A 24,696-nucleotide genomic window follows, 5' to 3' on the forward strand; every position below is an offset into this window, starting at 1 on the left:
TGCAGCCTGCATGGATTAAACAATGTCTTACATTTTTTAAATTCACAAAATTAAATTTCAAAACCTTTGTCACATGTTTTACCTGTTTTTAAAAGAGGGCTTAGACTCAATTATAATGCCTAAATATTTAAAATCTGACACTATCTGCACCCTCTCACCAGCAACATAAACAACAGGCTCTGGTTTCACTCTTCAATTTCTCCATGTGAAGAACATACAAACCTTTTTAAGTCTTTTTAAGGCAGGAATGTGCCGTTCTTTATTCAAACAACAAACAACTCTCATCTTTAACTGCTTATCCAGTTGGGTTGCGGGAAAGCAACTGACTTCAGTATAATAAGTGAAAACACCCAACAACACTACTTTTAACTTTTCGTACCAGTTCTTCCACCGAGAATGAGTAATAAACCAGTGGGTGAGTCAGCTGCTTTGTTTCCATTGCTTTATTTTAAAAAAAGAGAAGAAAAGGAGGCAACTTATTCATAGCCATGTGTAGTTTACAGAGGATTATGATCTTAGAGGAGAGGCATGAGGAAGCGACCTACAAAAGACACACCTGAACCTCCCGCCCTACTGGAAAAACAGGGGATTTGAGAAATACAACTAATCTACAGTGGCCTGATGGTGCCTTTTTTCCCTCTTGTCTAAACTAAAACTAAAAGAAAAGCAATTTAGCACTAATTGCTTGACAAACACATTATTCAATTACTTGGAAAATAAAAGCATAACTTTGAATTCCCTTCTGCGGGAAAGCAAAAAAAATAAATACGGCTGGACATATTAAAATCGTTGCAGTGTTTTCATTAATATGTTAAAATATTCATAGTTCAAATAGTAGTGTCACCAAAACTAAGGTTAAATCAAAGAGTCAAAGTGCGATAGGCGAGTGGGGGAGGGGGGAGGGGGGTCTGGTCGGATCGCCGGATGCTGGGGACGACGGCGCTAAAGGGGCCACGGCTCACGCCTCTGATCTTCCTTGTATCAAAGCATGAGATTATAAAATACAACCAAATATCAACTTTCCTTATCCTCTCCTGAAGGAATACACCCCCGGTCCCTTGGTGTGTGAATCACATGAACATTGTCATATGCCACTAAATGATGTGTTAATAAATATTTTACTTTTAACCGTGAATGTCTAAAAGGCCTTTAGGTGAGGACGGTGGCTGCAAATTACATTAAATTCCCCAACCCTTAAAAACACAAGGACCCAGAGGACAAAGGCAGACCCCGTCTCGCTCCGCTCCGGCCTGCCTCCCGACAGGTGCATGCTGGGAACCCCAAGCTTGCCTCTGACTTCTCAGGCATTGGCTTGCAAGTAAAATCCTTACAATATTAATACTGGCATGTCAATGGCGTGGTCTGACTACAACAATAGTCTGGCAGTATGCTATTAAACCAGCTGCCACTCAAAGTCCTCAAGGTACAAAAAGCATGTTGACTGCATGTTGAGCATGTTATTGGGATATGCCTAGAAAGCGTTTGCTGTATAATACTTGTGGTTGTAGTATGATGCTATTTCATTATAGCTGACTGGACCCTCCCCAGAACAAGCCCTTGGAATAGCGTGACTGGATGCTCAGTCTCCCTTACCTTGCCACTTACTCTGCCCTCTGACCTACTTCCTATTCCTTCCTCACAACTCCATCCCTGATCCACATCCACAAACCTTCGTCCACGTACGCGTTACCATTTTCTTCCCTTCTTTTCTTCCCTATCCCTGCACATGAGCATCCAGACGCTCGCGGCGAAACTACAGAAGTGACTTATTTACTGAGAAGGTACTGGGCGCAGCCCAGGCGGAGGCGGGATAAGGCCTCGGTTACTGTCTACTATAAACAGTCGGCTCTTCGATCAATTGTGCTTTAAAGAGGAAGGTTTAAAAACAAAAGGAGGGAGGGGTTGGTCTCTTTCTTCTCGCTGGACGCCTCGACTTCTCTTCCCCAAGAGGGCAGGAGGAGAGAGGAGGACCAAAAAGAGCGAGTGAAGTGTCCCAGCCAGCCTCGTCAGCGCTTTGTTGAACTTGGCGGGGCCTGGGGGACGGAGGCAAGATGCCGTCGCCGCTCTTTGGGGTTTCCCCAGGGTGGCGGCTGGAGGGCCAGGGAGGTTGGGTGAGGGCGAGGCGTCGGGTTACCGGCCAGCTTCCCCGCCCGGGCGCCGATCATGGCCGGGAGGCTCTGGTTGCGCCTCAGGCCGTCCAGCAGGCTTCCCCCGCCCGCCGACACAAACGTGGCGGAGCCCTGGCGCGGCGCCTCAGATTCTGCGCTCTGGAGCACCCGGGTGAACCCCAGCCGCCGCAGCCTCTCCACCAGGCCAAGGTCGGGCTTGGCGTGCCCGAGCTTGGGGGACGGGTCGTGGGCGGGAGTTCCCTGGGACGGGCTGGGCAGGTCGGGGTGTGGGGCGCGGCCCAGGTTCAACCCGTAGACGTCCTGGAGGAAGAGCTCTGCCGGCCGCGAGGCGAGGAAGTTGTCGGCCTGTTGCTTGCGGGGCTCCGGGGGCACTGGGGAGGGGTCCCTAGAGTGCGAGGGGGAGTTGGGGGGCGTGCCGGGGAGCAGGCGGAAGAGGGGCTGCCGTGTTGCGGCCTTTGGGGATGGAGGCGGGGCGTCGGTGGAGACCTGTGCGGAGATGCCCCTCTCCAGGACCAGCTTGGCCAGGCCGCTGGTGGCCACGAGGGGGCGTCGGGGGGGAAAGCAGTCGCCCAGGCTCAGCCTGCAGGGAGTCACAGGGGTGCTGGGACCGGTCCTCATGGAGCTCGGTGTGTTGGCCACGAGGGACGACCGGGAGCTAAAAAGACGGGTATGAGATGAAAAGAGACCCTCCTGTCGCCAACCACCGCGCCGTGAAAATGTGAAATAAATTGTTCACTGCCTCCTCTGCAGAGGACCTACCTGTGGGTGACCTGTGTGATGTCGCTGGGGTGCAGGATGCTGCAGGTCGTGATGGTGTAAGTGGAGAAGGTGGAGCTCTGACACTTCCCTGGATTTTGGACTGAACACACAACAAAATCTAGTAAGACCATACTCATAACGGCAGCAATGAGTATCCTAAGACCCCTCATTGAAGCACAGTAACGTAGCGTTTACCTGAAGAAGACGTTGTCGTGGAGATGAACATCGGACTCTGTGATTGGACCACGGTGGTACAGGCTCCCGGAATGGGCTGAGGGGGTTGCTCGGTGACCCGTTGGGGCGCAGGGGGCAGACAGAGGTCCGCTCTCCCGGTGGAGGAAGGGGGGTGTGCCACGGGTGATGCTGGCAGGGTGGGGGGGCAAGGCCGGACGGTGAGAGGCGCCGGGTGTGTTTCGTCGCTCCTCTCCTCTGGCGTAGACGTAAAGCGCGCCTTGAAGGTGATCCCGCCTTCCTCTTCGTCCTCGTCCTCGTCTTTACCCCGCTCCGCCGCCCCCTTCTCCGGGACACCAATATGCTCCTCGTCCTCCTCCATGTCAGACAGCCGGTACACAGTGTCCTGAACCAGTGGACAGAAGCCTTTGGTCACCACCCCAGGGTGGGGGTCCAGGATGGTGGCCAGGTGGGGTTGAGCCAGCTGCTGCCAGTGATGCAGCGTCAGTGAGCCTGTTTGGTGCATCATCGACACAGGAAAAAATGTCCTTATGAACACTCATTAACGTCTAAGTAAAAGTCCACTGGTAACACGATACGGTTGAGTGAGGACTACAGATTCCCACCTTAAGTCCCAAATCCATGATGTCAAGCCATAAGTAAAGACTGCCAAGTCCTACGTCAAGTCTCAAGTCAGTGAAAACTTCTTTTTTTTTTTACCTTCCATGGGCTTTACGATTTGCAGCTTCTCCGGCAGGAAGGTCTTGAAGACGCTGGAGCCGAAGGAGAGCTCTGACAGGTTGGAGAAGGAGGAACAGGCGCTTCCTACCGGCGAGCTGCAGCCGCTGCCCTCACCGCCGCCCTCCGCACCCGCTAGGGCCTGCAGCTTTTTCTCGCGCTCCGCCTGGAAGAACCGCCGCTCGCAGAGGAAGTTCTGCCGCCGCAGCGATAGCCGGTGGAGGGCTTTGGTCAGGTCGTTTCCTCCCGGGCAGCCGGGCTGGCCCAGTCGCACCGCCTCCCTGGGGGGGGGGGGGACCACGGGGCTATTAACAAGGGGCGCGGACGTCACCCTCGGGGATCGAAACCCGAGGCGGGAAAATTGGTGACGTACCCCTGAGTGGACGCGAAGGGCTGTGCAGTCATCACTAGGGAGCTGTGTCCCGAGCCGGGGATGGGGGGCGTGGCCAAAGCCGGCCGCGGCGACGAGGAGTTGATGGAGCGGACCGTTTGGAATACTCGCTTCTGGGACACTCTGCGGGGGGAAAAGGATACGAGGTCAGAGGTCTGATTACATGGACAGTCTCACTACATTAAGGGTCTGATTCAAAGTGAGATTTAATTGTTCAGTAGCAGAACATTAAAACGTATAAACGTAACGAGTTCTTCAGTTGTGAAGTAGGAGTTTCTGACCTTTGGTCCAGAGAGGCGGTCTCCTCCTCCACACTCATTTCTCTCCTCATGGTACCCTCGATTTCCGCAGCCAGGGAGTCCTGTTCTCACACACACACACACAAGGGTTGTGTTTACAGTCATTGCTTTGAGAACTTTATTCATTTTGATCAGTTATTTAGCGACAAGTGAGCTTTGGATTCTCACCATGGGATAGGCGCCGTAGGAGAGGTGCCTCCGCATCCCAGCTGAGGGAGTGTTTTTACTGCGGAGCTCCTTGATCTCCTCCTGGGATTCATGTAGCATCTCCACACACTCCGCATTCCTGTCCGCCAACTCGTCCAGCTGCGACGCCCGCACACACAGCAGTTAAATATATATTGAAGTTAGACTTTAAATGTATGATTTGATTTATTATCTTTAATGCATTTCTACACCTATTAAGGGATTAACTGTTTTTTTAAGGAAATTGTATTTTTTAAACGTTTTGAGGAAATAATGTTGCGATATGTTAAGGCAACTTATTTTAGTTAGGACACTTCCTGTGCGATTGTACCTCTGCTGTGAGCTGTCTCTGAGACTCTTTGGACGCCTGTAAGTGGATCCTCAGCTCCTCTTTCTCCAGGGCCAGCTGCGTACAAACACACGGATACTCACATGAGCATTTAGACGGACCACCAAGACCCAGGTCTAGACCGCAAGACCCAAATGGAGACCACAAGAGCCATGTTGTGTCCCTTTTGAAGACCACCAGTGTATGAGCATGGAGTCGCATTTACCTATGAATTCTGGGTCTTAGTTTCAAGGTCCATGCATTAGGTACCTCCTCACCTCCTTCACTCTGTGTTGCAGCTCTACTATCTTGGAGAGCAGCTGAGAGATTTCCTCCTGGTGCCTGACCAGCTCCTCGTTCTTCTGAGACAGCTCGTCGCTCAGGGATACCATCTGGCTGTTGGACTCTCCTGTAACCGGCACAGAGACATACCAAATAAAAAAAGGTTTCACCAGCCAGCAGATGACGTCTCTCCGACGTGAACGTGTGCTCGTCGCACTCACGGAGCTCCTTGACGCAGTCGCTCACAAGCTGCTGCTCCTTCTCCTCGTAGGTGATGGTGTCGCATTTCAGTTGACACGCCTGGAGACGAGAGGAAGCAGTAAGCATAACCGTAGTACTCGCAGCGTGACCACGGCTCGAAGCGCTCCACTTCCCGCTGTGCTGCCACGCCCTCGTACCTCAGACCTCAGCGAAAGGTTCTCCTCCTCCAGCTCCTGCAGCTTGACCTGGAGGGACTCCAGCTGGCCGAGCGTGGCGGCGACGGACGTCGCCCCCCCCGGCGGCCGAGGCTGCCGCAGCGGCGTGGACGCGCTGGAGTCGGTCTCGCTCTCTTCCGAGGCGCTGGCCACCATGCGCAGCAGTTCCTCCTTCTTGCCGAGCTCATGCTGCACCTGGTGAACCTGGGGCCAAAGAGGGAGGTGAGGGGGCGGGGGTTGTGGAAGGGAGTTGTTGCTTTTATCCACAGGGGTACCGTTACATGTAGCGAGACTCGGCGTGTGAGATACCTGGTCCAGAGCCTGCGCCAGCTGCTCCTCTAAGGCCTCGTTGCGTTCCTGCAGCAGGTGGTTCCTCTGCAGGAGGGACTGACCGATCCGAGCCGCCAGCTCCAAGTCTCTGTCCCGCTGTCCAAAAAGGGCACACGGAGCACCGACCAATCAGAACCGCTTTGTTAAAACGCCGAACCATGTGTCCTGAGCGAGTCCCGGGGGAATGGGGGGCGACCTACCTCCGCCAAAAGGTGCGAGACCACTTCAATGTCATTGTAAGTCTTGGTCATCTGCTCCATGCGATCTGCACTGAGGACTGGCCAGAAAGGGGACATATTTTTATCACGAGACACTGGAGAACACACACATACATGCATCTAGTTTTGCACATCGCGCATGCTAACACAACAGCATTAAAATAAAACCACACATACTTTACTTGCTACCTAATAACGACATTCCGACCACGAGCAACGTGAACACTCACTTGTGTGTGGCTACATTGTGTCACTTATTACTAGTGGTCTGAATGTGGCGGAGCCACAACACACACACACACACACACACACACCTTCCCACGGGTTCATTTGTCATTGTCTGCTGTCGTCTACATGCAGAGAAGCAGAGACACACCGGAGCTAAATGATCAAGCTGTAAAAGCAGAGCAGGGAGAGAGAGAGAGAGAGAGGAAGATACCTTTGCAGAGGCTCTGAGAGCCGGGGTGGGGGTAAGAAGAGGGGTCCAAGGCAAGATACGCTACAGTGAGAGACAGAGATAAAAGAAGGGGAAAGAGTTACAAAAAAAAGGCGCACAAGCCTTGTTTTCACACTAAAGGGGCGGAGAGACAGAAAGGGAAGCGGCTGAAAGCTGAAGAACGCGTGAATCGACTTCTTTCGGTACGTATTAGTGTGTTGGCGGTCTACACATCTATTAGTGCGGTCCGGCCTCCAAGCACCTGAGTGGGTGTCACCGGCGCCGCGCTGCCTCCCCTGGCACCTGTTCAGAAGAGAAGTGGCAGCTCCAAATCACTGAAAACACATCGCAGCGCTCGATGCGGTGTACGTTTCAGCAGGAAGCACCGACGCCACGAGCAGTGCGGCAGAGCGGAGGCAGCCCGCTCGATCGGGGCGCGAGCCGCCGACCCGGTAATCTGAGGCCCGCGGTGACCTTTGGATCTTTGCACTGACAACCCGGCGGATGAAAATAACCTCTGCTCCGCAACGAAGATATTTTTGTTACATAAATACACCAAATCTCTCTTGTCACTGTACATTTGACCAGAAGAGTCTCTCACTTACACACATAGATATATATTGTTTTACCTGCTGGGAAAAGTACGGGTCACTCAGTAAATCAATTATCTGTCAGTATCGGCTTGACACTCCATTAAAAACATGAAATATAATCACACACTAGGGCTGTTCTTTACTTGTTGGACTCGTTGGCCACAATAAAACTGCATCGCCGCAAAGTCCAGGAAGTAACGAGAGCGGTGCTTTTATTTTTCGTACGGATTCTTGGAACGCGGACACAGTTGACTTTGTATGAAACATTGTAGACCTCTGGCACTAATAAACTAAACTAACACGCCCTGCGGGTATAATATTGAGTCTTTATGCAAATTTGAAAGTGTAATTTAGGTCCAGGCGGAAAGCCCACATGCGAGGTCAAAGGGTATTAAAAGTATTAAAAAGAAGTTGATTCTTTCTGAAATTCGGCCCATCTGTCCCCACTTTGCATTTTTGGCAGAGTCAGACCGCTCTCTGTTCTGATTTCACTCCACGGCACCAGAAAGGGATACTTGAGATGCTTGTGGTATGGCATTGGAGCAGTGGTATATTTGAGCTGTTGTCAGCAGTGTCTGAAATGAGTACAAAACCCACACGTTTACTAATTCACCCTGGGGGAGGGAGGGAGGGGGGGCACTCGGACATCAGCATGCCTCTATTGAGGCCATCGGGGGCTATTAATAGGTCGCGTTTTGATTTGGCAGCACACAAGTGGATCAAGTATTTCGGAGAGCAAGAATATGACCCAGACTCTCCCTTACTGTACCGCCCCCTCACACGTTCCGTTAACACACATGATCTGCTCCAATCTGATATGCAATTACACTTTAAATTGAACTGTCAAAAAGGAGACAGGAAGTACAGCAGGTATTGCAAAAACATAAGACAGGAAGCCACTGCGGCATACCCCAACGGGTCTGAATGTAAACAGACAAGCATTCATTCAGACTTCCTCCCACACACACACACACGTTCTGCATGACCTTGCAGACTAGAGCTGCAGTCGGACTGTCTCACATGTCTCTCTCACACACACACACACACACTTAGCCCAGCGCTAACGCTGCACTCACCTTCCATAGCGATGCTGTCGTAAACCTCCTCATTTTGAATGTTTAATACCGGCATGATCTGACTCCTCTCTCCACTGTCCTCTTTTCATCCTCTATCAACCTCCCTCCCTCCCCGTAGCTTTCTGTCCCGTGACTCTGGCCCCGGCTTTGGACTGCACTTAACTCCGGCTTCATCACTGGGATTCCTTTCGCTCTCTTAGGCCTCTCTCTCTCTCTCTCTCTCTCTCACACACACACACACACACACACAAGCACAGCGACTTGTAGAAAATGTGAATGTATTAAACAAATCCCTCACACACGCCATTTGCTCGCCGATGTCACCCAACGGGCTCTACTCTAACCACTCAATTGGCGGCAGACGGAGAGACCTTAAGACCCAAGTGTCCCGCCCCCGGACATACGCCGCCAGGATAGTCCACACGTACTCATGTAGCGGAAGGTCTCCTCGGCCAGCACGGGGGAGATGGCGCTGGGTTGGGCGTGGCCTTCGTCCGGGGAGCAGCTGGGAGAGACCGCCCAGTCCTGGCTGTCCGACAGGTACACGGAGCCGGAGTCGGCCGAGCCGGAGCCCAACGAGCCGTACTGCTTACCGCTGCTGCCGAGTCCCTCATCTGTGGGTCAGAGTGCGGATTTGAAAAGGGGGCATATAAGTCCCCCCTAAAAAAAGGTCTGCTCATGTGAATTACTAATAAACAACATTATATTAACAGCTTCTACCAATTGCCTGGTTGCCATATTTACACGCTATAATAATTCCCCAGGCGTGAGATGCTAGTGCTAATGCATTACATTGATCACAAATCAGGGCTTTTACTGCAATTTCACCATGACAACATAAATTAAAGATGCTTTCATTTCGTAACAAAGGTTTCCTGAGAGTGAGTGTGGGCTGATGAAGCCTTCGAGAGTGCGTACGTGTGTGTGTGTGTCCTTCGTGGTTTACTGGGACATAAAGGGCTAAGTATAGCATCAAGCCCAAAGACACGGCAAACTGTACTTCAGGGCAGAGGGGTATTATAACTTAAAATGTACACATAGTCCACACTGTAGATATTTATATCTGTGACACCCTACCAGTCTCCGTGCTCGACTCCTTCTTCTCCACCGGCCGGGGTTTGACCTCAAACATGTCTGTGGAGCTTGAGAGGGGGGTGGGGGGGGGGGGGGGGGGGAGCGGTCCCCGCTCGCTAACACTAAGCTGGACCGGGAGCCGCTACTGCTGTGACATCACATCCTGTCCTGTTGCCCGCATACACCTTTACCTGAGGAGAGAAGAGTGGAGTGTCAAAGAAGCAAAGGTCCCAGAGAAGAAGATATGTGGGGGGGAGGGAGGGGGGGGTGTCCTACAGACAACATCCTGTTGAGCTTCCTGTTGAGTCTCTAGGGAATAATCTGGGCTTGAAAGTGGTCAGACAGGATGAACTCTCTTTTTTCTCTCATTTTGGAAAACGAGCTGTACTCAAACTTGCTCTTTCAGTTTCATTTCACACATTTCTTTGGTTCCAAATAACCCATTGCCAATGGAAACATCCAAAACTTAATTAAAGAGCGACAACAATTCAGCATCCCACTTCCTGGCAGTTGAGAAGCTTGTGAGAGATTGATTTAAAAAAGAATGGACAAAATCAAAACAGCAGAAGGGGAGACATTCTTACTTTCTACAGCATCTTTTGCTTCATCCGTGCATTACACAGTAATAAATCAACCTTATCGGATAAAACTTGTTTCTTCTAAGTGGACAGAGTTTTATTGTGCTGTTGTTAATTTTCAACTAATAGCTACTGTAAAAGATGTCTATAAAAGACACGGTGCAAGTTCATGAAATCCCAAGAGCTGCATCACCAACCTCAGTGCTAGGCAGACGTGTCTGTATGTGTCTGTGTGGGTGTGTGTGTGTGTGGGCAAAAACAGGAGTCCTTGGGCAACATCTATCCTGTGCTTATGTAACATTGAAGCTGTAACTGTTTGTTCTATGAAGGAGATTAACATCATGCATGCTACGGTCTAAATGGGATGTTTGGGATTGGAGGCCTGGGAGATAATATAGAACTGACCCAATAATGACATCGATAATTAATTATTGATTAATTAATATAGAAACTTTCACATGACATGATATAGCATGGATTAATCATCCTGAAGGGCTCAGTATATATTTGTCATGGTAACATCCCCACTGCCCGATTTAAAATGCCACGGCTGATCTGGGACAAGTGCCTTTGAGTCATCTCATGATTAACACTGTACCAGACAGACAGCGCTGTGTATGTCATACAGCCTGGTGCTGTCTGGAAATTTAACAGTGAGAGATGCACTCCCATAGGCATATTCCCCTTCAAACTGGAAAACCACAGAATGATGAATCTATCAATACGCTGGAGAAAATCCAGACCTCAATGTGGAAACCCACCACTTATTGGTGACAGATTATTGCACATTATACGTGTATATGTGTAAAAAAAAGTAGGCAGAGGCGCAAGATAGCAGCGCTGGAGGTAACTCTGTGAAACAAGAGTAACACAAGTAACAATCTGTCACAGCCGCCCCAGAGAGATGGGATTCTTACGTCAGCTTTTTACAGGCTCCATCTCCGCTCTCATCCAGAGTGACCTACAACCAAGTGCAGCAGTATAAATGTCAGTATCTGCACTCGTCCCGTCATGGTACGTACAAACTGGACGGGGCCCGAGGGCGTGTTTCCAAATAAAGAGGACATTGGAAGTAGCATGTGACTGACTGCACCAGAGATTGATCAGCACAGATGCCTCGCCAAAAGCAGTAAACTGTATAGTTTGATATAACTATCACCCACAACAGCAGGAAATACACATCTGATCTGACTGGTTGTTAATCTGCAGAACCACTAACCTCTATGTGTGCCACCGTTGATCGACTATAAAGAAATTGATTATTTCTGTTTTAAAAGAATGATGTAGTAATAGACCATAGTAAGACTTATTATGAAGTGAGTGGTCAATTAACCTAATGATGGGTAGAGCATCATTTAAAATCACTTTATTTATTTATTAATCCATGAGGGCGGCTCTGCATTTCGGCAGAATTAAAACAGTTATAATCATTTCCGTTTTAAAGAGGACATTTAACGCTACAGTCATCTGTGGGGGGCACCTTGCGATTGGTTAAGATCCCATCGATACGTCAATACCGTTATTTTAGGATTTATATTTGTATGTATTAATAAATATTTGTTTTCGACTCATGCGGAATAAAGGCAGGCGTATTGTTCACTCTATCAGCTAACATTGAGTGCATACGTGTATGAAAACGTTATATGTACATGTAACGTTAGGTATAAAGGTCACCATAATAAAACAAAGTTAATCAATAAACGTCACATTACATTACACGATCTAAAGCTAAACCTAAGAAGATCGGGTAGGTGTTAATCCTTTATTTAAGCTCCTTAATGTAAATGTAGGATCATTTTTATTAGGCATTTAACATTAGCTAACATAACGTTTCACATGTGGAGCGAGGATGACAGCTTCACTGTTTCTAGTCGAGGGCGTTCCTCGGGCGGAACGCATTTTCAACACTAAGGACATTAAAAAAAGATTTTCGATTATTAATTTTTTTAAAACGTACCCTGCATCAGCGTTACTCCACGGCATCTGTTATTCCAGTTTTACATACAGAGCATTTCGATACCTTCACCAACAAACAATGGAGCGGAAGGGAAGGAGACGGCTAACAGCCACGAGTCATCGACGCGCGACAATATGCTCGGTGACGTGTTTACCCTGCGCCATTTATATTTGTCAAATTTAAAGTCATGTCAAAAAGAAAAAAGAAAAGCGCTGGCATACCGTGCAGTTCAGTAGCAACTGTAAAACTGTAACAGCCCGCAGCATTTGGGCCAAAGTAAATGAAAGACTACGGAGTTAAAAAATAAAACATCGCTTAGCATACAAAGCTCTCTTTAGTATTTTAACTGGTTTACGTCGAAGCGCTCGAGTTGCAGTCAAGAGGAGACGGTAAGCAACTTTTCTTTTCACGACGGGGTGACGGTACTCCAAATAAATGACGCTAGATTTTAATAAAAATAAGGTATTTTTAACTGAGCTAACGTTGGCATAACGTGTGAACCATATACGTCCATTGCGGCTTTAAAAAAAATCTCCCCTTAGAAAAAATACTCATGTTACATGTTAACTTATACTTATTAGCCATTAACTGACGACATTAACCGTCGGGTTGAATAAAATGCGTTCTGGTTCAACCAAAATGGCTGCATTTATCCCTAACCTTGACGTGTAATCGGGTAATACATTTACACCGACATTATTAAAGTTATATAACCCAGTTTTTACATCTCGAACATAACCGCACACAGTTAGCTTCATGATCGGGGAATGTGTAGCATTCAGCTTCCCAGGGCTTCATTCTTCCCGATGTGTCATCGCTCAACCGGCTGGACGGGGATATTTCCTGGTGAATTTCATATCGTTTGGTTCAGATCTCCAAGTCACCTGACTCAGCCAGGTGAGCTGCGGGCGGATGGGTAGTCGGACGGACGCTGCCTTTCTACTCCAGTTGGGGGGGAATCGACGCTAGTCTCCTGTTACACCCCCCCCTCGCTTTGTCGCCCTCCTTCGTGATCGGTCTCCCTCGTCGGATGAATGCCCGTCCTTGATTCTACCGTCGCCAAAAGGACTCCATGTCTTTCTTGGTAAGAATATCACGCTACATATTATTGTTGCTGTTGTTGTTCTTTCCCTTTCTATATATAGAGGTCTGATCTGGTGGGGCGAAGCAAATTCCCTCGCGATGCACCATTAGGTGGGTCCAATAATGTGCTTTCTCTGAGGGCGATAAAACGTCTATGGCTTGTCCGGAAAACCCAACGCATCTGCAACAACATACATAATATTGATGGGAAAATGTGAGATGCTACTGAGCTTTGTTCATATCTAATGGACATCTGATTATGTATGCAGCTCTTACCTTGCTCTGTGGGGACATCAGTCTCTCAGCTGCCTCTTGTTGTTGTCTGTTATCGTGAATCCAGTTCTCTCACCACTTCCAATTAAAATACAGTGTCAGTGCCCAGATTCCCCGGATGCTTGCTGCTCTCGCCTCCTCCCTGACCGTGTCCAGTGTATCACCCCCCTCTCCCAAGTTCCCATGTTTCCTTTCCACCCCTTCCTTTGTTCTGTAGGGCATGTCTCACCTGTGCTCCTCCTCCCTCCCTCACCCTTTACCAGGATTGTTCCTGCATCTCCCACACTCAAGTCCAGCCCCTGGACATTGAGGAGTGCTATGAGGACATCAGCCACCAGTTCCTGGTCAGTAGCCGAGACACTGTCCCCACAGAGACAGGCGTCATACAAATGCTCTTTACTTTATCAATGTCCATCCATCCATCCATTTTAAGTTGGCTGACTCTTTGTCAAGTTGTTGAAGACGGGAATCACATTGCAGCTGGTAAAGCTAGGCTCAACATTTAACTTAACAATAAAATAATATTCTCCCACTAAAAAACAAAATATGAGAAGACTAAATTGGAAGCGACAGAAATTCTTTTTTTTCATAATATTTTTTTATTCCCATGTGTCTTATACTCACAGTTTACAGTAGAGATTTCTTGCGATAAAGAAGTCAAGGCAACTCAACCCAACATCATCAGGAGTAGCTTTGCTCCCAAAGAGCCACAGTAGACAGTCACCGATAATCCACATTATTGATTGGATGGATTTCCACAGGGATTTTCCCTTTCCATGATATTCAGCTGTAGCAACAATACAGTAATTCTCAACACAGTACTTGCTATTAAAATGTACTGCTGGTGAGAAAGGTCAACATCTCCTGCCACACCCCCTCCCCCACATACACACCACACTCGCCCCCCTCCCTCCACCCAGTGATACAGGCACAATCCTGGCACAGTAACCACAGCTGATGTGTGTTCAAAAGAGAAACTGCATCTGACACGCGTGCAGCTATCAGATGCCTTCCCAACCCCCCATCAAACCCTTCACTCATACATTACCTCACCACAAAATAGTCTTTTGGTTTGATGAAGGTCAAGGATCCACAGAAGCCCATTTAAAGAGACGCATGTGCATCCTTGTTTGAGTTACTCATGTGACGCGCCAAATACATTAATGCAAGATATATTCCCCCTGCAGAGCTGTGACAGTTCTGAATACACCCTGCAAGGGCCGGCAGGGGGCGATGACATCACAAGGCTGTCAGCTGAGCCAGCTCACTACCAGCTGCTGTCTGAGCTGGGTGAGAACAACATGACTTCAGTCAGGCAAATAGTTACCTGTCGCAGGAAAGGATGAGTTCACTTGAAGTCAATTTCTGTGTGCCACAGGGAGGGGCTTCAATAACCTGAGCCAGGTGAACATGGCGCGCCACGTCCCGACTGGCCAGCCGGTTGCCGTCAAACAAACGAACCTGGACGAGTGCACGGAAGAGGAGCTTCTGCAGCTCTTGGTGAGCCGGTGGCAATTTATATATAATAATTATATATATATATATAATAATAATAATTATATATATTTCTTTTGGCATAATTAGCACGCTCTGCACCCAGGTGTGTTTACACCTCATTCTGTCTCAAAACCCAGAACGAGGTTCTTCTTTCTAGGCGGTTCCGTCACCCCAACCTGCTGACCTCCCGCCTAGTTTTCAGCTCCTGCTGTAAGCTCTGGGTCCTCACGCCCCTCATGGCCTACGGTCAGCCATTGCTGTTCCTCCATTCACCTTCTTGTCCTTTAATCCTTTAGATGTTGTGTCAGTGAAACGTTCTGCTTATCTTTCCTTTCCTCTCTCTTTCGTCCACAGGCTCTGCAGACGCTCTCCTCCGAACGTATTTCCCAGACGGAATGAGTGAATCCCTGATCGCGTACCTGCTCTATGGCACACTGAAAGCCTTGGAGTACCTGCACAGGATGGGCTACGTTCACAGGTCAGTGGGAGATGGGAAGATGTTGGGTGGAACATCAGTGTTACCAAGGGAGAGAGAGAAGTACTTAAATTAATGTCTGTTCTCATATTCCGCTGCCGTAAGGGGGGTGAAGGCCAGTCACATCTTGCTGTCTGGTGAGGGGCGTGTCTACCTCTCGGGGCTCCACAGTGTCTACAACATGATGCGCGAGGGCAAGCGGATGAGGACGGTGTTCGACATGCCACACCACAGCCCTGCCCTGTTGCCATGGCTCAGCCCCGAACTACTGCGACAGGTCAGGTCTTGCTAGATCTAAAACAAAAGACATGTGGCGTGGCACTTTTCCTAATGTGTCCTGTCTCGCCTCTCCCCCCGGTGTTGCCCTGAGTAGGACCTGCACGGCTACGGAGTCAAGTCGGATATCTACAGTTTAGGTACCGTGGCGTGTGAGCTGGTCAGCGGCCGGGTGCCTTTCCAGGACATGCTCCCCACTCAGGTAACAGGAACGCTTCCCATCCAAACTCTTACTAGGAAACGTGTGCTTCAACTTCTCCTCAGATGTTCAATGCAGGCTCAATAATGATATAAATATAAAATGAGTGTAACGTTTTAAGAAGAATAGGTACGTGCACATTTAGATTTAAAAGGCCGTTGTCCTCTTCCGCTGAATATCCCCCGTCCAGATGCTGCTTCAGAAGCTGCGCGGCTCCCACTGCTGCCTGCTGAATGTGGCTCCTTTCCCGCTGGGTGAGCTGGGGGGGCTGAAGGTCTCGCGGTCCGGGGTGGACTCCGGCATCGGGGAGAGCGTTGCCACCGGGAGCATGACACACAGCGCCACGGCTCCACCCACAGACCGACCTCAGAGCCCTGCGCCCAAAAACCATTCGGTCACCCTGCACAACCTGGTCGAGCTGTGTCTGCAGCAGCAGCCCGAGCGCAGGTCAGCGCGGCCTGATTTATCAAAGACGATATCATTGCGATACAGAGCACAAACTTGAGTTTTCCTTCTTTCTATTTTTTTTCTTTTATCCACAGACCGTCGGCATCTACACTATTGACCCACGCCTTCTTCAAGCAGGTGGGTTCATCAGGCCTCTTGGTTCTCCGCTCAGTCTACTCATCAAAGTCATAAACCTAATCCGTATAATACTTGGGCTGAAGCTTGAGACTAACTTTTGTAAATGTGTTTTTTTTCCACGTGATTCCCCCTCACCACTACTTTAATGAAAAGCTGTGTTGTTGTGTGACAGGTGAAGAAGCACACCAGAGACACCTTCCTCAGCCTCATGTACCCAGCAGTGCCCCTCAGCAGCCGCGAGGACCCTCCGATATCCTGCCCCCCCACCTTGTCCTGCCACGCCACGGAGTCAACCTACGCTGAGGCCGCGTGGGACTTTTCCTAACCCCCCCCCCCCCCCATCCTCTCCTTCTGCAGCCCTCCCTTAACAAATCTTTTTACTAGCAAGCCAAAACACAAAGACAATTGCAGCAACAAGGCCAAATTCTACTGTGCTTTGATTTCATATCATCAACTCTGACTCTCTGAGCCCTTTTATTTTTTATTTAGTAGTTTCATACTTAAAACAGGTTTCTCTGATGCATATGTACAGAGTTTGCACAAACCAGCAGTTGACTTATAATTGCACAATACTTCAGAGAGTTAAAGGAAAAGTCCACCCTTAAATACTTTGAAAAACAGCAGTTGGTGATAAGCATATGTATTTTTTACAATTTGTTTGTCATACTATTAGCGGTGGTCATATTTTAGGTTGCTGCTCCTGTTCTCAAAGGACCTTGTTAACTGAATTTAAAAATGATAAATACAGAGAGTTAAATAATAACAAAGTAAACCCTGATGCACAAATGACGATGCAGGATGGGTTTGTACTTTACATTATTTTTACGTATTCAGACTGAATAAATACTGAGGTACATGAGAAGATATTTACAGAACACATGCATGTATATATTTTCATCTACATCAGAGTGGAACAACCATGGCTATATTGAAAACGGGAAGTGCTAATTGGTCATTCAGAGTACTCCAGTCAAACACAAACAAATGGGGCTTTAAAATGGTAACATAATGCACAAAATGATTGACTATGACTATGGCTCTGCAACTTAGTACAAAAATATGCTTTATGTATATCATTTTAATCAATTCAGCTGTTTTTCACACCTGCCCAAATTTGAGGCCTGTTTGCATCAGAAACTACACTTTTTACCATCTCTGAATGTTCAGAAAACTTTCCCCAATCAAATATGCCATGTGTGTTTGCTGTATGTTTGGACATGCATCCACTGGTTTACCACATGTATTGTCATTTGAAAACACAAGACAAATAGGATAAACTTCAGTTCCACGTACCAGTTAGAAACCATCAGTAGATGAGTTATTACCAGTGAGTAGTTCCAAAATAATATTTCTACTGTGACCACCTCTCCAACAATGCCTTTTATGTATTTATGAAACCTGCGTTCTGAATATGGTGATCCATCTGTAACTGTGATTAAGTGAACTGTGTATGAGAACTGTGATCTACACTACATATCAAACATGGTAGCTGCGTAAGCCTTATGTATACATAACTATAAATGATATACATAACTACTAAATTTGATTTATGAACTACCTGTTGAGCCTTGAATTATTTTTTATAGTTTTGTGATAAGAGAAAGCTGGTGTGAATTCAGTATCTTTTTAAACAATCCAAAATGACTTTTTCATTTGCTTTACAAAGTTTATCAATTGTTGGTACAAGTATTATACATTACAATGTATGTGTGTGAATAATAAATCCCCACACAAATATTCGCTTGGTATCAGATATATCAGATAATAGAAATAAATTGTTATAATCCCAAAGCCAAAATATCAGCGGTTGTTTGGATTTGTGCACGTAGAGGTGAGCAGATGAGGTAAGCGTCTTGTGGGCGCGCAAAGAGACTTCCAAACCAGCCAAGAAGATGGCGACAGCGTCATCCATATACTGGTGAGTGTGTGGCATGTTAACATATCTATAATAATTGTCAACATAAGTATTTCCTCTTAAACAAAATTATATGGTACTTGTTCTTAAATGTGTCTATCACTGTTGTCAGTAAAAAGAAAAATAATCTCAAAATGTTATGACAAAAGGATTCTCTAAATTATTGTAATAAAAAAGTATTTTATTTTATTTAATTGCATCACGTATGTGCATTTCTTGTTTCTCCTGAATACAATGTTTTTTCTTGGCCCTGTTGCTTTTTTTTGAAGATATATACTCTAAACACCCAACAACTTTCAGAAATAGCCGGCAAAAGGTATTTAACATTGTGAGTTTTTTACTTTTCTAAAAACAAAGAGGCGAAAGCATTGAGCCATTTAGTTTACAATTTCCTTGTTTGCTCGTTCCTCTCTGGACTATATCAATGTTTTTTTTCTTATTGACGGATAAAGGCATTCGTAAATTTATTTTTTAAAAGCAGTCCTTCGTTTGTCAGTTTATTCATATTATACAGTGATTAAAATATAATAAAAGTACATCGATATTTAAGGTGTATCTTCATCCGATGTAGAATAAGTTAATTGATACTAGATTTATTTATGGATACGGTATAGCTTTTTTTTTATTTATCTGAACCCAGTTTTTTTCCTTCCATTTATTCACAGAAATACATCTTCATAAGACTTAATAGCAGTTCTCTGCCACTCCGCTAGATGACGACAAGACATCAAAACAAACCGATGGAGCGCTGCTGCAACCTGACCCCGGCACTTAGCAACATTTCCCCATTTTATCAAACCAATAACACTAGAAACAAACTATGTGAGGCATTCTATTTTCCTGTAAATGCCAGCTTTAAGGCACCACAACTCTTTGTAACCAGAGATATTATCTACTACTGTATTGAAGAATTTACCTGATTTTGACTCAATTTGAAAGTATGATCCATTACAACATTAAACGTAAAACAATACAATACAATATGAGTTGTGGGATGAAACATTTAAAAACTAGTAGATCCCTGTCGTTCTTCATTTTATATTGAAATACATCCAAACGTACTCTGACCGGAAGTTGATGTCGGTTGGCTCTACGGTGTCAATACCGGCAGCTTGATGCTGTTACAACAACTCTCCCGACGACGTCAGTGACAGTTGAGTCCTTTCGCTGCTCAGGTGAGACGTCTTCAGGTTCTCGACGGTTTCAATTGCGCGTTATCGGGTATTCGTGTTCACTTTTGAATTAAAGGTCTGTAGCCGAGCGGGGGTCTCTGTCACATGAGGAGGAGGAGGGACGAAAAAGAAACATAGAAATAGCTTTTTTTTGACAGCTAGCTTCGAGCTAACTCTAGCTTGGTCAGGTAAGGTCGACTGAAATTGTTAAAGTTAATTCTCGAGGATAACGGAGGGCGTTGTTCCGCGGTCTACGAACGGCAGCTTATCTTATAGCACACAAAAGAAACGGACATTATTAACGACGTGTGTGTTTCCCCCCCGTGCTGTTTTGAACCGCAGTCCGTCTCCTCTCGGGGCAAGCGGGGCAGCTCAAAGTGCACAGGGAGCAGCGGTGCTGCGAGTGTTTTATCCTGACTGGAGACGGTTTTGGCGACTGCATGTAACGCCAATTGCCTGTGTGTTGTTTTCGTTGATAGTGCAAACGCTGCTGGGCAAAACCCTCTGGAAGAGCCTATTAAGTGGATGCACGCAGGCCCAGCTGCGCCGAGTCCTCCCTGCGATCTGCACGGTTTGTCCTCCTCCATGGAATAATTCTCGGGACAGTTTTCTGCCTCGGTGCCCGCCCGCCATCCATTTTGATCGCATCCGAAGGGAGTGTTGCATCTTGCGAGAGTTGGGACAGTCGTGATGCTGGGAGTCGGAGGCCAGCGTCGGAGACCATGAGGCGGACAGGGAAGTGACCTCGGTGGACTCTACGGCCTGAGGGTGCCGCTCACTGGCACCATGGCATCCAAAGAGAGACTGTACGAGGTCTGGATGCTCTACTGCACCAAGGTGAGGCGTGCACACACACATACTAGGATGTCTTAAAGTAATGGACGCTGTGATGGCATTCCCTGGCAAAGAGGATATCCATTCATGGTATTATTATGGAGTCTTGTGTTTACTGGCTGTTTTTTAATAATAGATTAAGCATATATGCAGTGGCAGACTAGTCATCACTAAAGTAGTGCAGTAAAGTCAATGTGAGATTTCAAAGCTTCAGTTTTATTAAACCCAAGTCAATGATATCCATTATTTTGTGGCAACGTTTTGCATCTTTTAATACCCCGTATTACCCTTTTTAGGATGGAAAAGCCTCTCTAACAGCATATAAAACATTACAAGACTCTAAAATGCTGCACTTACAACGTTTTTTGTTAGGGCACAAGTGAGACTTATGATTCGGTAATTAATTCCTAGATGTGCCTGGTATTACAGATAGTTTATTTTTTTGGCTGTGGTCTGACAGGTACCTACATCACATCGCTGCTCAATAAATAATGCCATTCCCATTAACTCTAAACATATCCAACAGTTAATGTGCTATGTGGTCTTCTCAGGCTGTATAAATCAAGGCAAGCTGGAAAGGTTTTGTAATGTACCTATGCAGTGAACCGGGGCAGTGCCATGTAGCATTCTGCTTTGTTGTTTTCTTTACAGCGAAGATGAAGATGAATGAACAACACTCCGGGCAGAGACAGGACCCCTTGAGTCAGCTGTTGGCTAGATTTAATTCACTCTGCGATAAAGCATGCACGCCTCATGGCCTCCAATCAAAACGGTCCGTCTGAGCCGCTCCTCACGTGAGATTGGCTATAGTCGCACACTTAGCTTTCCCACTGTAATCTCTGACAATCACACAAACAAACACATATGCTGCATGGCACTCTGAGGTATCCCTTAAACATGGTTGTTGTTTTTTTTTTTGCTTGAATGCTGACACAAATAGAATATATAGTGCCAGTAGTGTGGGTGTTTGGGGCTCACAACAGAACACGCTGCTGCCGCACACTCGTCACAGCCACTCGTGAAAATGCCAGCAATTTGCTTCGAGCACACACATTGCATTTGTTCTGGAAGGCGTGTGTATTTGCATTGACAAAGCATCACACTTACGAGGAAGGGGATCGTTTAATTTCACAATGCCCACGAGCCGAAGGTCTTCCTGGAGCCGACCTCTCCCCCTGCTCTGGGAGAAGGAGAATCCCGGAGAGAGAATCATTTATACATGTAGCTGCCTGTATTCCTCCCCCAAGCAGCTGAAATGTCAGGTCTGCCCGACTGAGTGTCCTCGCACTAAATGTGTGCACGTATATGTGTGTTAGGGTTGCTGGGAGATGTTAGCAGCCATGTGGACCTGCAGTCACGTGGCTTTAATCAGATGAGGAATGCTGGTGCGAGACCCCCTTTGTCCCACCGACGGGTTAATCGTTCCACAAACGACCTCAGCCCTCACCTCTAATGTCATACTCCTTGTGCATTCATACGATCCTGACCGCATTGCATTGCTGACACTAGAGGCTTCACGTTATGAGAAGCATCCGGCTCCATGAACTCCACACATCAGCTGCCTTTTCCTATCTTGCTGTGTTTATTATATGTCACCCAGTTGTCGGCCCAGTAAGCAGTGCTGAAAGACAAAGGGGTGTTCAGGTTCTTATTGAACCAGATGTGATGCCGCGGTTGATGTAGGTCGAATTTTGATACGTGACATTGTAGCAATGATTTCAGAGCCACCTCATGTGAGACATTTCTGTGGCATCAACTGTCAGTGTTTAGGATTGTGATGGAGTTGGTTTGTTGACGAGTGCCGCATTGGGATTGTATGAGAAGTAACTGTTCACACGACCAGTTATAAAGGAAAAGTTCAATTGTTCCTAAGATTTCTCAACACCGTATTTTTTAGCAAAAGCTTTTTAAGCAGGAATAAACCATGCATTTTTTGGCACGAGCCATCAGCTTTCAGCGTTTTCAAATGCATGCTTCTGCTCAAAATTAGAGCCTTCCATCACAAAAAGATTATGTTGACCTGACACACAAATTATTTTGTCGACTAATCTATACAGTTTCATCATCAAAACTGAGCTTCTCAGTAGTAGATTACCAGAAGCAATTAGACTATAAATGTATAATGAACACATTTATTATGATAATCTACAATAGATGCAAATGCTGACTACAGGGCTGGATTCGAATTGTCAAATTTGCTGTCTAACTGAGTAAAATCACCCGGAAGAAGGGTAAGTGGCTTCCATGATTTGAGCTGTTTGAATTCTCTAATGCTTCGGAAGGAAAGTGGAAGCAGGTTTGGATTCACTAAAAACCGCAGCTGTCTTCTCCTAGCATCTCATGAATCCTCCTAACCATCTTATCTTGACCCCCGTGACATTTTGTACAGAGGTCAAGGAATAGTGGTTAGGAACCCCTAAGCCGCCCGCCGCTGGTTCGTGCAGGAACGTTGTCTCAGAGGGCAAAGGACCAACAACGCCATCCCGCTCTCTGAAAGCCTTTTTCTGCTGCAGAAAAAACACTTTTTAATTCCTAACCAAAGGGGGATCTGCCTCGACAGCCACGGGCATCGCTTTACCCGTCTGTGGCTTTAGAGCCGAGCACAGACCTCTTTTTTTAATTGGCCACAAATAGGGATTCATGGTTACTGAACCCTCTGCCTTCCGTCACCCCAGTAGTCGCCTTTTGATCTGGAATCATAAATGACAGTGTTTTGCATAAGCCCCATGCCCTCATGGCAGGCAGAATAGTGAAAGGGAGGAGATGTGAAAACATAAGTGGGGGGGGGGGGGGGGTTGGGAGATGAGCAGTTTGAGCTGGAGGAGGCGAAGTGCCACAGTTTCACATATTTGCTCAAGTAGATTACTCAGGTCTTTCCCCCGGCCTGCTGACTGGTTGCTAGTTACAGCCTAATCTCTGTCGCACGCACACGCATGCACACAATGCCTTACAGAGTTAACACAAGTACACACAGTCAGGCTTTGCTGCTGGTATGCAAAGTTTGTTCCCTTGGGCTAGCTTTCTTTTCTCAACACCGCTTACTTTACTGTTCTATGAATATCTCTGGAATAACACTGATGTCACCAACGCAGTGCATCATCATGTGGTTTCCACTCCTCCCGCCGGCCGCTTTAAATACACCCGCTGACAGTGACGTCATGAACCGGTGGACTCGCCGCTGACTGGTTTGTCCTTTTCTTCTTTTTCTTCCTTTTTTTTTTACTTTGGGGTTTCCAGTGACCCCTTGCCGCCTTCCCCGAGCCACGTCGTTCACAGCCAGCCCAAAGTAAGAAGGCAGCCAACTGTCCAGCTGGTTGACTTCCTGCAACGGGTTGAGCCTACTGACAGTAGATCAATCCATCACAGTTCTGTCTGTCTTGCAAGGCGTATCCACTCTGTCATCAGGCGCAGAGACATATTAACCACTGGGGTTGGGGGGGACGTTATGAGTCTGAATGATAACACCATACATATCAGAGTCTGCGCTTCTGTTACGGGTCAACGCGCATCTCTTCTTTCGTTCTCATTTAAACAAATAAAGCACATTAATGTATCACCAGTGATCTTGTTTCCAGAGGTCATCTTGAAGAGATCAGTGGGAGTGTGATGTAGTGGCTTGGCATAGGGCCTAGTGTGTGTGTGTGTGTGTGTGTGTATATGTATATATGTGTATATATTTACATACACACAGAAAGGCATGTGATCTTCTCATAAGGCTTGTTTGCGCAGATGGTTGTTAAGAATGGGGACAAGGTGACTGTTGTTGAGTTAGGATTCCTGCTTATGTTGAGATCATAATCTGTGTGTCAGGCCAGCCATACAGGCCATGGATAAACCGAGCCATGCAGAGCAGGGTGTGTCCCTGCTTGCCACAGTCCAAAAACCTCAATGGGCATCTGTGCTCTGAGAGCTGCTGCCTAAAAGAGGACATTCATTCAGACGTACACGCACGCGCACATACACACAGTCCTTCAGTCACTGCTACAAGCGTGCTCACTTGAGAGTGAAGCTGGTGCCATAAATCATCATCTAATTATCCGGGGGCACTGATTGACATAAAGACAATACAGTTGCTAAACTCAAGAACATCTTTTTGCAGCAGGCACAAATCAACACGGCTTTCCTACTGTAATATGTGATTAATGCCGACACAGATGAAGCACACAAGCGACTTGCTGCGCTCTCTCAGCAGAACATATTATTCAAAATCTCATGATTTCGGATTTCAGAAGTATCTCTCGCATGCACACACACACACACACACACACAGATCGGCATTGCAGGCTTGTTCTGATGACCTCATAGGCATTGCAGAGAGCTGGCTTCCTGCTTCTCTGTGGCTGATTCAACACAGTGACACGCAGACAGAAGCACTCAGCCTGTTGGGCCCTCTCCTACTCTGTCGCCACATGGCAGTGCTATCCTG

At 47.1% G+C, this 24,696-nt stretch overlaps 3 protein-coding genes across 9 annotated transcripts in view; 2 read left to right on the forward strand and 1 right to left on the reverse strand.

Annotated features, from left to right (window-relative positions):
• Window positions 1–428: 428 nt before the first annotated feature.
• Window positions 429–12,095, reverse strand: trak2 (trafficking protein, kinesin binding 2). Of its 3 annotated transcripts, XM_062561378.1 has the most exons (17): window positions 11,962–12,095; window positions 9,430–9,617; window positions 8,781–8,966; window positions 6,687–6,746; window positions 6,230–6,306; window positions 6,009–6,125; window positions 5,682–5,903; window positions 5,505–5,583; window positions 5,280–5,410; window positions 5,005–5,079; window positions 4,656–4,793; window positions 4,470–4,549; window positions 4,171–4,311; window positions 3,780–4,078; window positions 3,084–3,572; window positions 2,889–2,988; window positions 429–2,784 (listed from the first exon to the last, which is right to left on the reverse strand). In XM_062561378.1, the coding sequence occupies exons 2-17, from the start codon at window positions 9,482–9,484 to the stop codon at window positions 2,007–2,009; spliced, it is 3,027 nt and encodes a 1,008-aa protein (XP_062417362.1). In that variant the 5' UTR covers window positions 9,485–9,617; window positions 11,962–12,095; the 3' UTR covers window positions 429–2,006. The 3 variants fall into 3 exon arrangements, with proteins under 3 accessions (XP_062417362.1, XP_037320424.2, XP_037320337.2); XM_037464527.2 differs by lacking the exons at window positions 9,430–9,617; window positions 11,962–12,095 and having other exon boundaries at window positions 6,687–6,986; window positions 8,781–8,918; XM_037464440.2 differs by lacking the exons at window positions 8,781–8,966; window positions 9,430–9,617; window positions 11,962–12,095 and adding an exon at window positions 8,353–8,759.
• An 81-nt stretch (window positions 12,096–12,176) lies between these two features.
• stradb (STE20 related adaptor beta) lies at window positions 12,177–18,147 on the forward strand. 4 transcript variants are annotated; one of them, XM_037465036.2, is made up of 12 exons: window positions 12,177–12,350; window positions 12,833–13,155; window positions 13,581–13,661; window positions 14,505–14,607; window positions 14,696–14,817; window positions 14,952–15,060; window positions 15,169–15,292; window positions 15,395–15,566; window positions 15,663–15,767; window positions 15,955–16,211; window positions 16,307–16,349; window positions 16,522–18,147. In XM_037465036.2, exons 5-12 carry the CDS (start codon window positions 14,728–14,730, stop codon window positions 16,672–16,674), a joined length of 1,053 nt encoding a protein of 350 aa, XP_037320933.2. In that variant the 5' UTR covers window positions 12,177–12,350; window positions 12,833–13,155; window positions 13,581–13,661; window positions 14,505–14,607; window positions 14,696–14,727; the 3' UTR covers window positions 16,675–18,147. The 4 variants fall into 4 exon arrangements, with proteins under 4 accessions (XP_037320933.2, XP_037320669.2, XP_037320844.2 ...); XM_037464772.2 differs by having other exon boundaries at window positions 12,833–13,045; XM_037464947.2 differs by having other exon boundaries at window positions 12,833–13,045; window positions 14,952–15,024.
• A 1,185-nt stretch (window positions 18,148–19,332) lies between these two features.
• nbeal1 (neurobeachin-like 1) overlaps window positions 19,333–24,696 on the forward strand; it is a 32,320-nt gene continuing 26,956 nt past the window's right edge. Inside the window, exons 1-2 of one of the 2 annotated variants that reach the window (XM_037462773.2) lie at window positions 19,333–19,439; window positions 19,916–20,273. In XM_037462773.2, coding sequence (XP_037318670.2) covers window positions 20,223–20,273 — 51 coding nt within the window. In that variant the 5' untranslated portion in view covers window positions 19,333–19,439; window positions 19,916–20,222. The other variant, XM_062561368.1, reaches the window with a different exon arrangement.

Source organism: Pungitius pungitius, chromosome 3 (assembly GCF_949316345.1).
Source record: "Pungitius pungitius chromosome 3, fPunPun2.1, whole genome shotgun sequence".
NCBI classification, from domain to species: Eukaryota; Metazoa; Chordata; class Actinopteri; order Perciformes; family Gasterosteidae; genus Pungitius; species Pungitius pungitius.

What these genes read in the sequence shown, in the direction of transcription:
- stradb (XM_037464772.2), top strand. An exon ending in CCAGCTGCTGTCTGAGCTGG is followed by an intron (nt 14,608 to 14,695) that starts GTGAGAACAACA and finishes TGTGTGCCACAG; the next exon opens with GGAGGGGCTTCAATAACCTG. An exon ending in GCCCCGAACTACTGCGACAG is followed by an intron (nt 15,567 to 15,662) that starts GTCAGGTCTTGC and finishes TGCCCTGAGTAG; the next exon opens with GACCTGCACGGCTACGGAGT.
- trak2 (XM_062561378.1), bottom strand. Translation starts at nt 9,484, where the DNA reads ATGTTTGAGGTCAAACCCCGGCCGGTGGAGAAGAAGGAGTCGAGCACG. An exon ending in GGAGTCGAGCACGGAGACTG is followed by an intron (nt 8,967 to 9,429) that starts GTAGGGTGTCAC and finishes TCTGACCCACAG; the next exon opens with ATGAGGGACTCGGCAGCAGC. An exon ending in ATCACACAGGTCACCCACAG is followed by an intron (nt 2,785 to 2,888) that starts GTAGGTCCTCTG and finishes CCGTCTTTTTAG; the next exon opens with CTCCCGGTCGTCCCTCGTGG.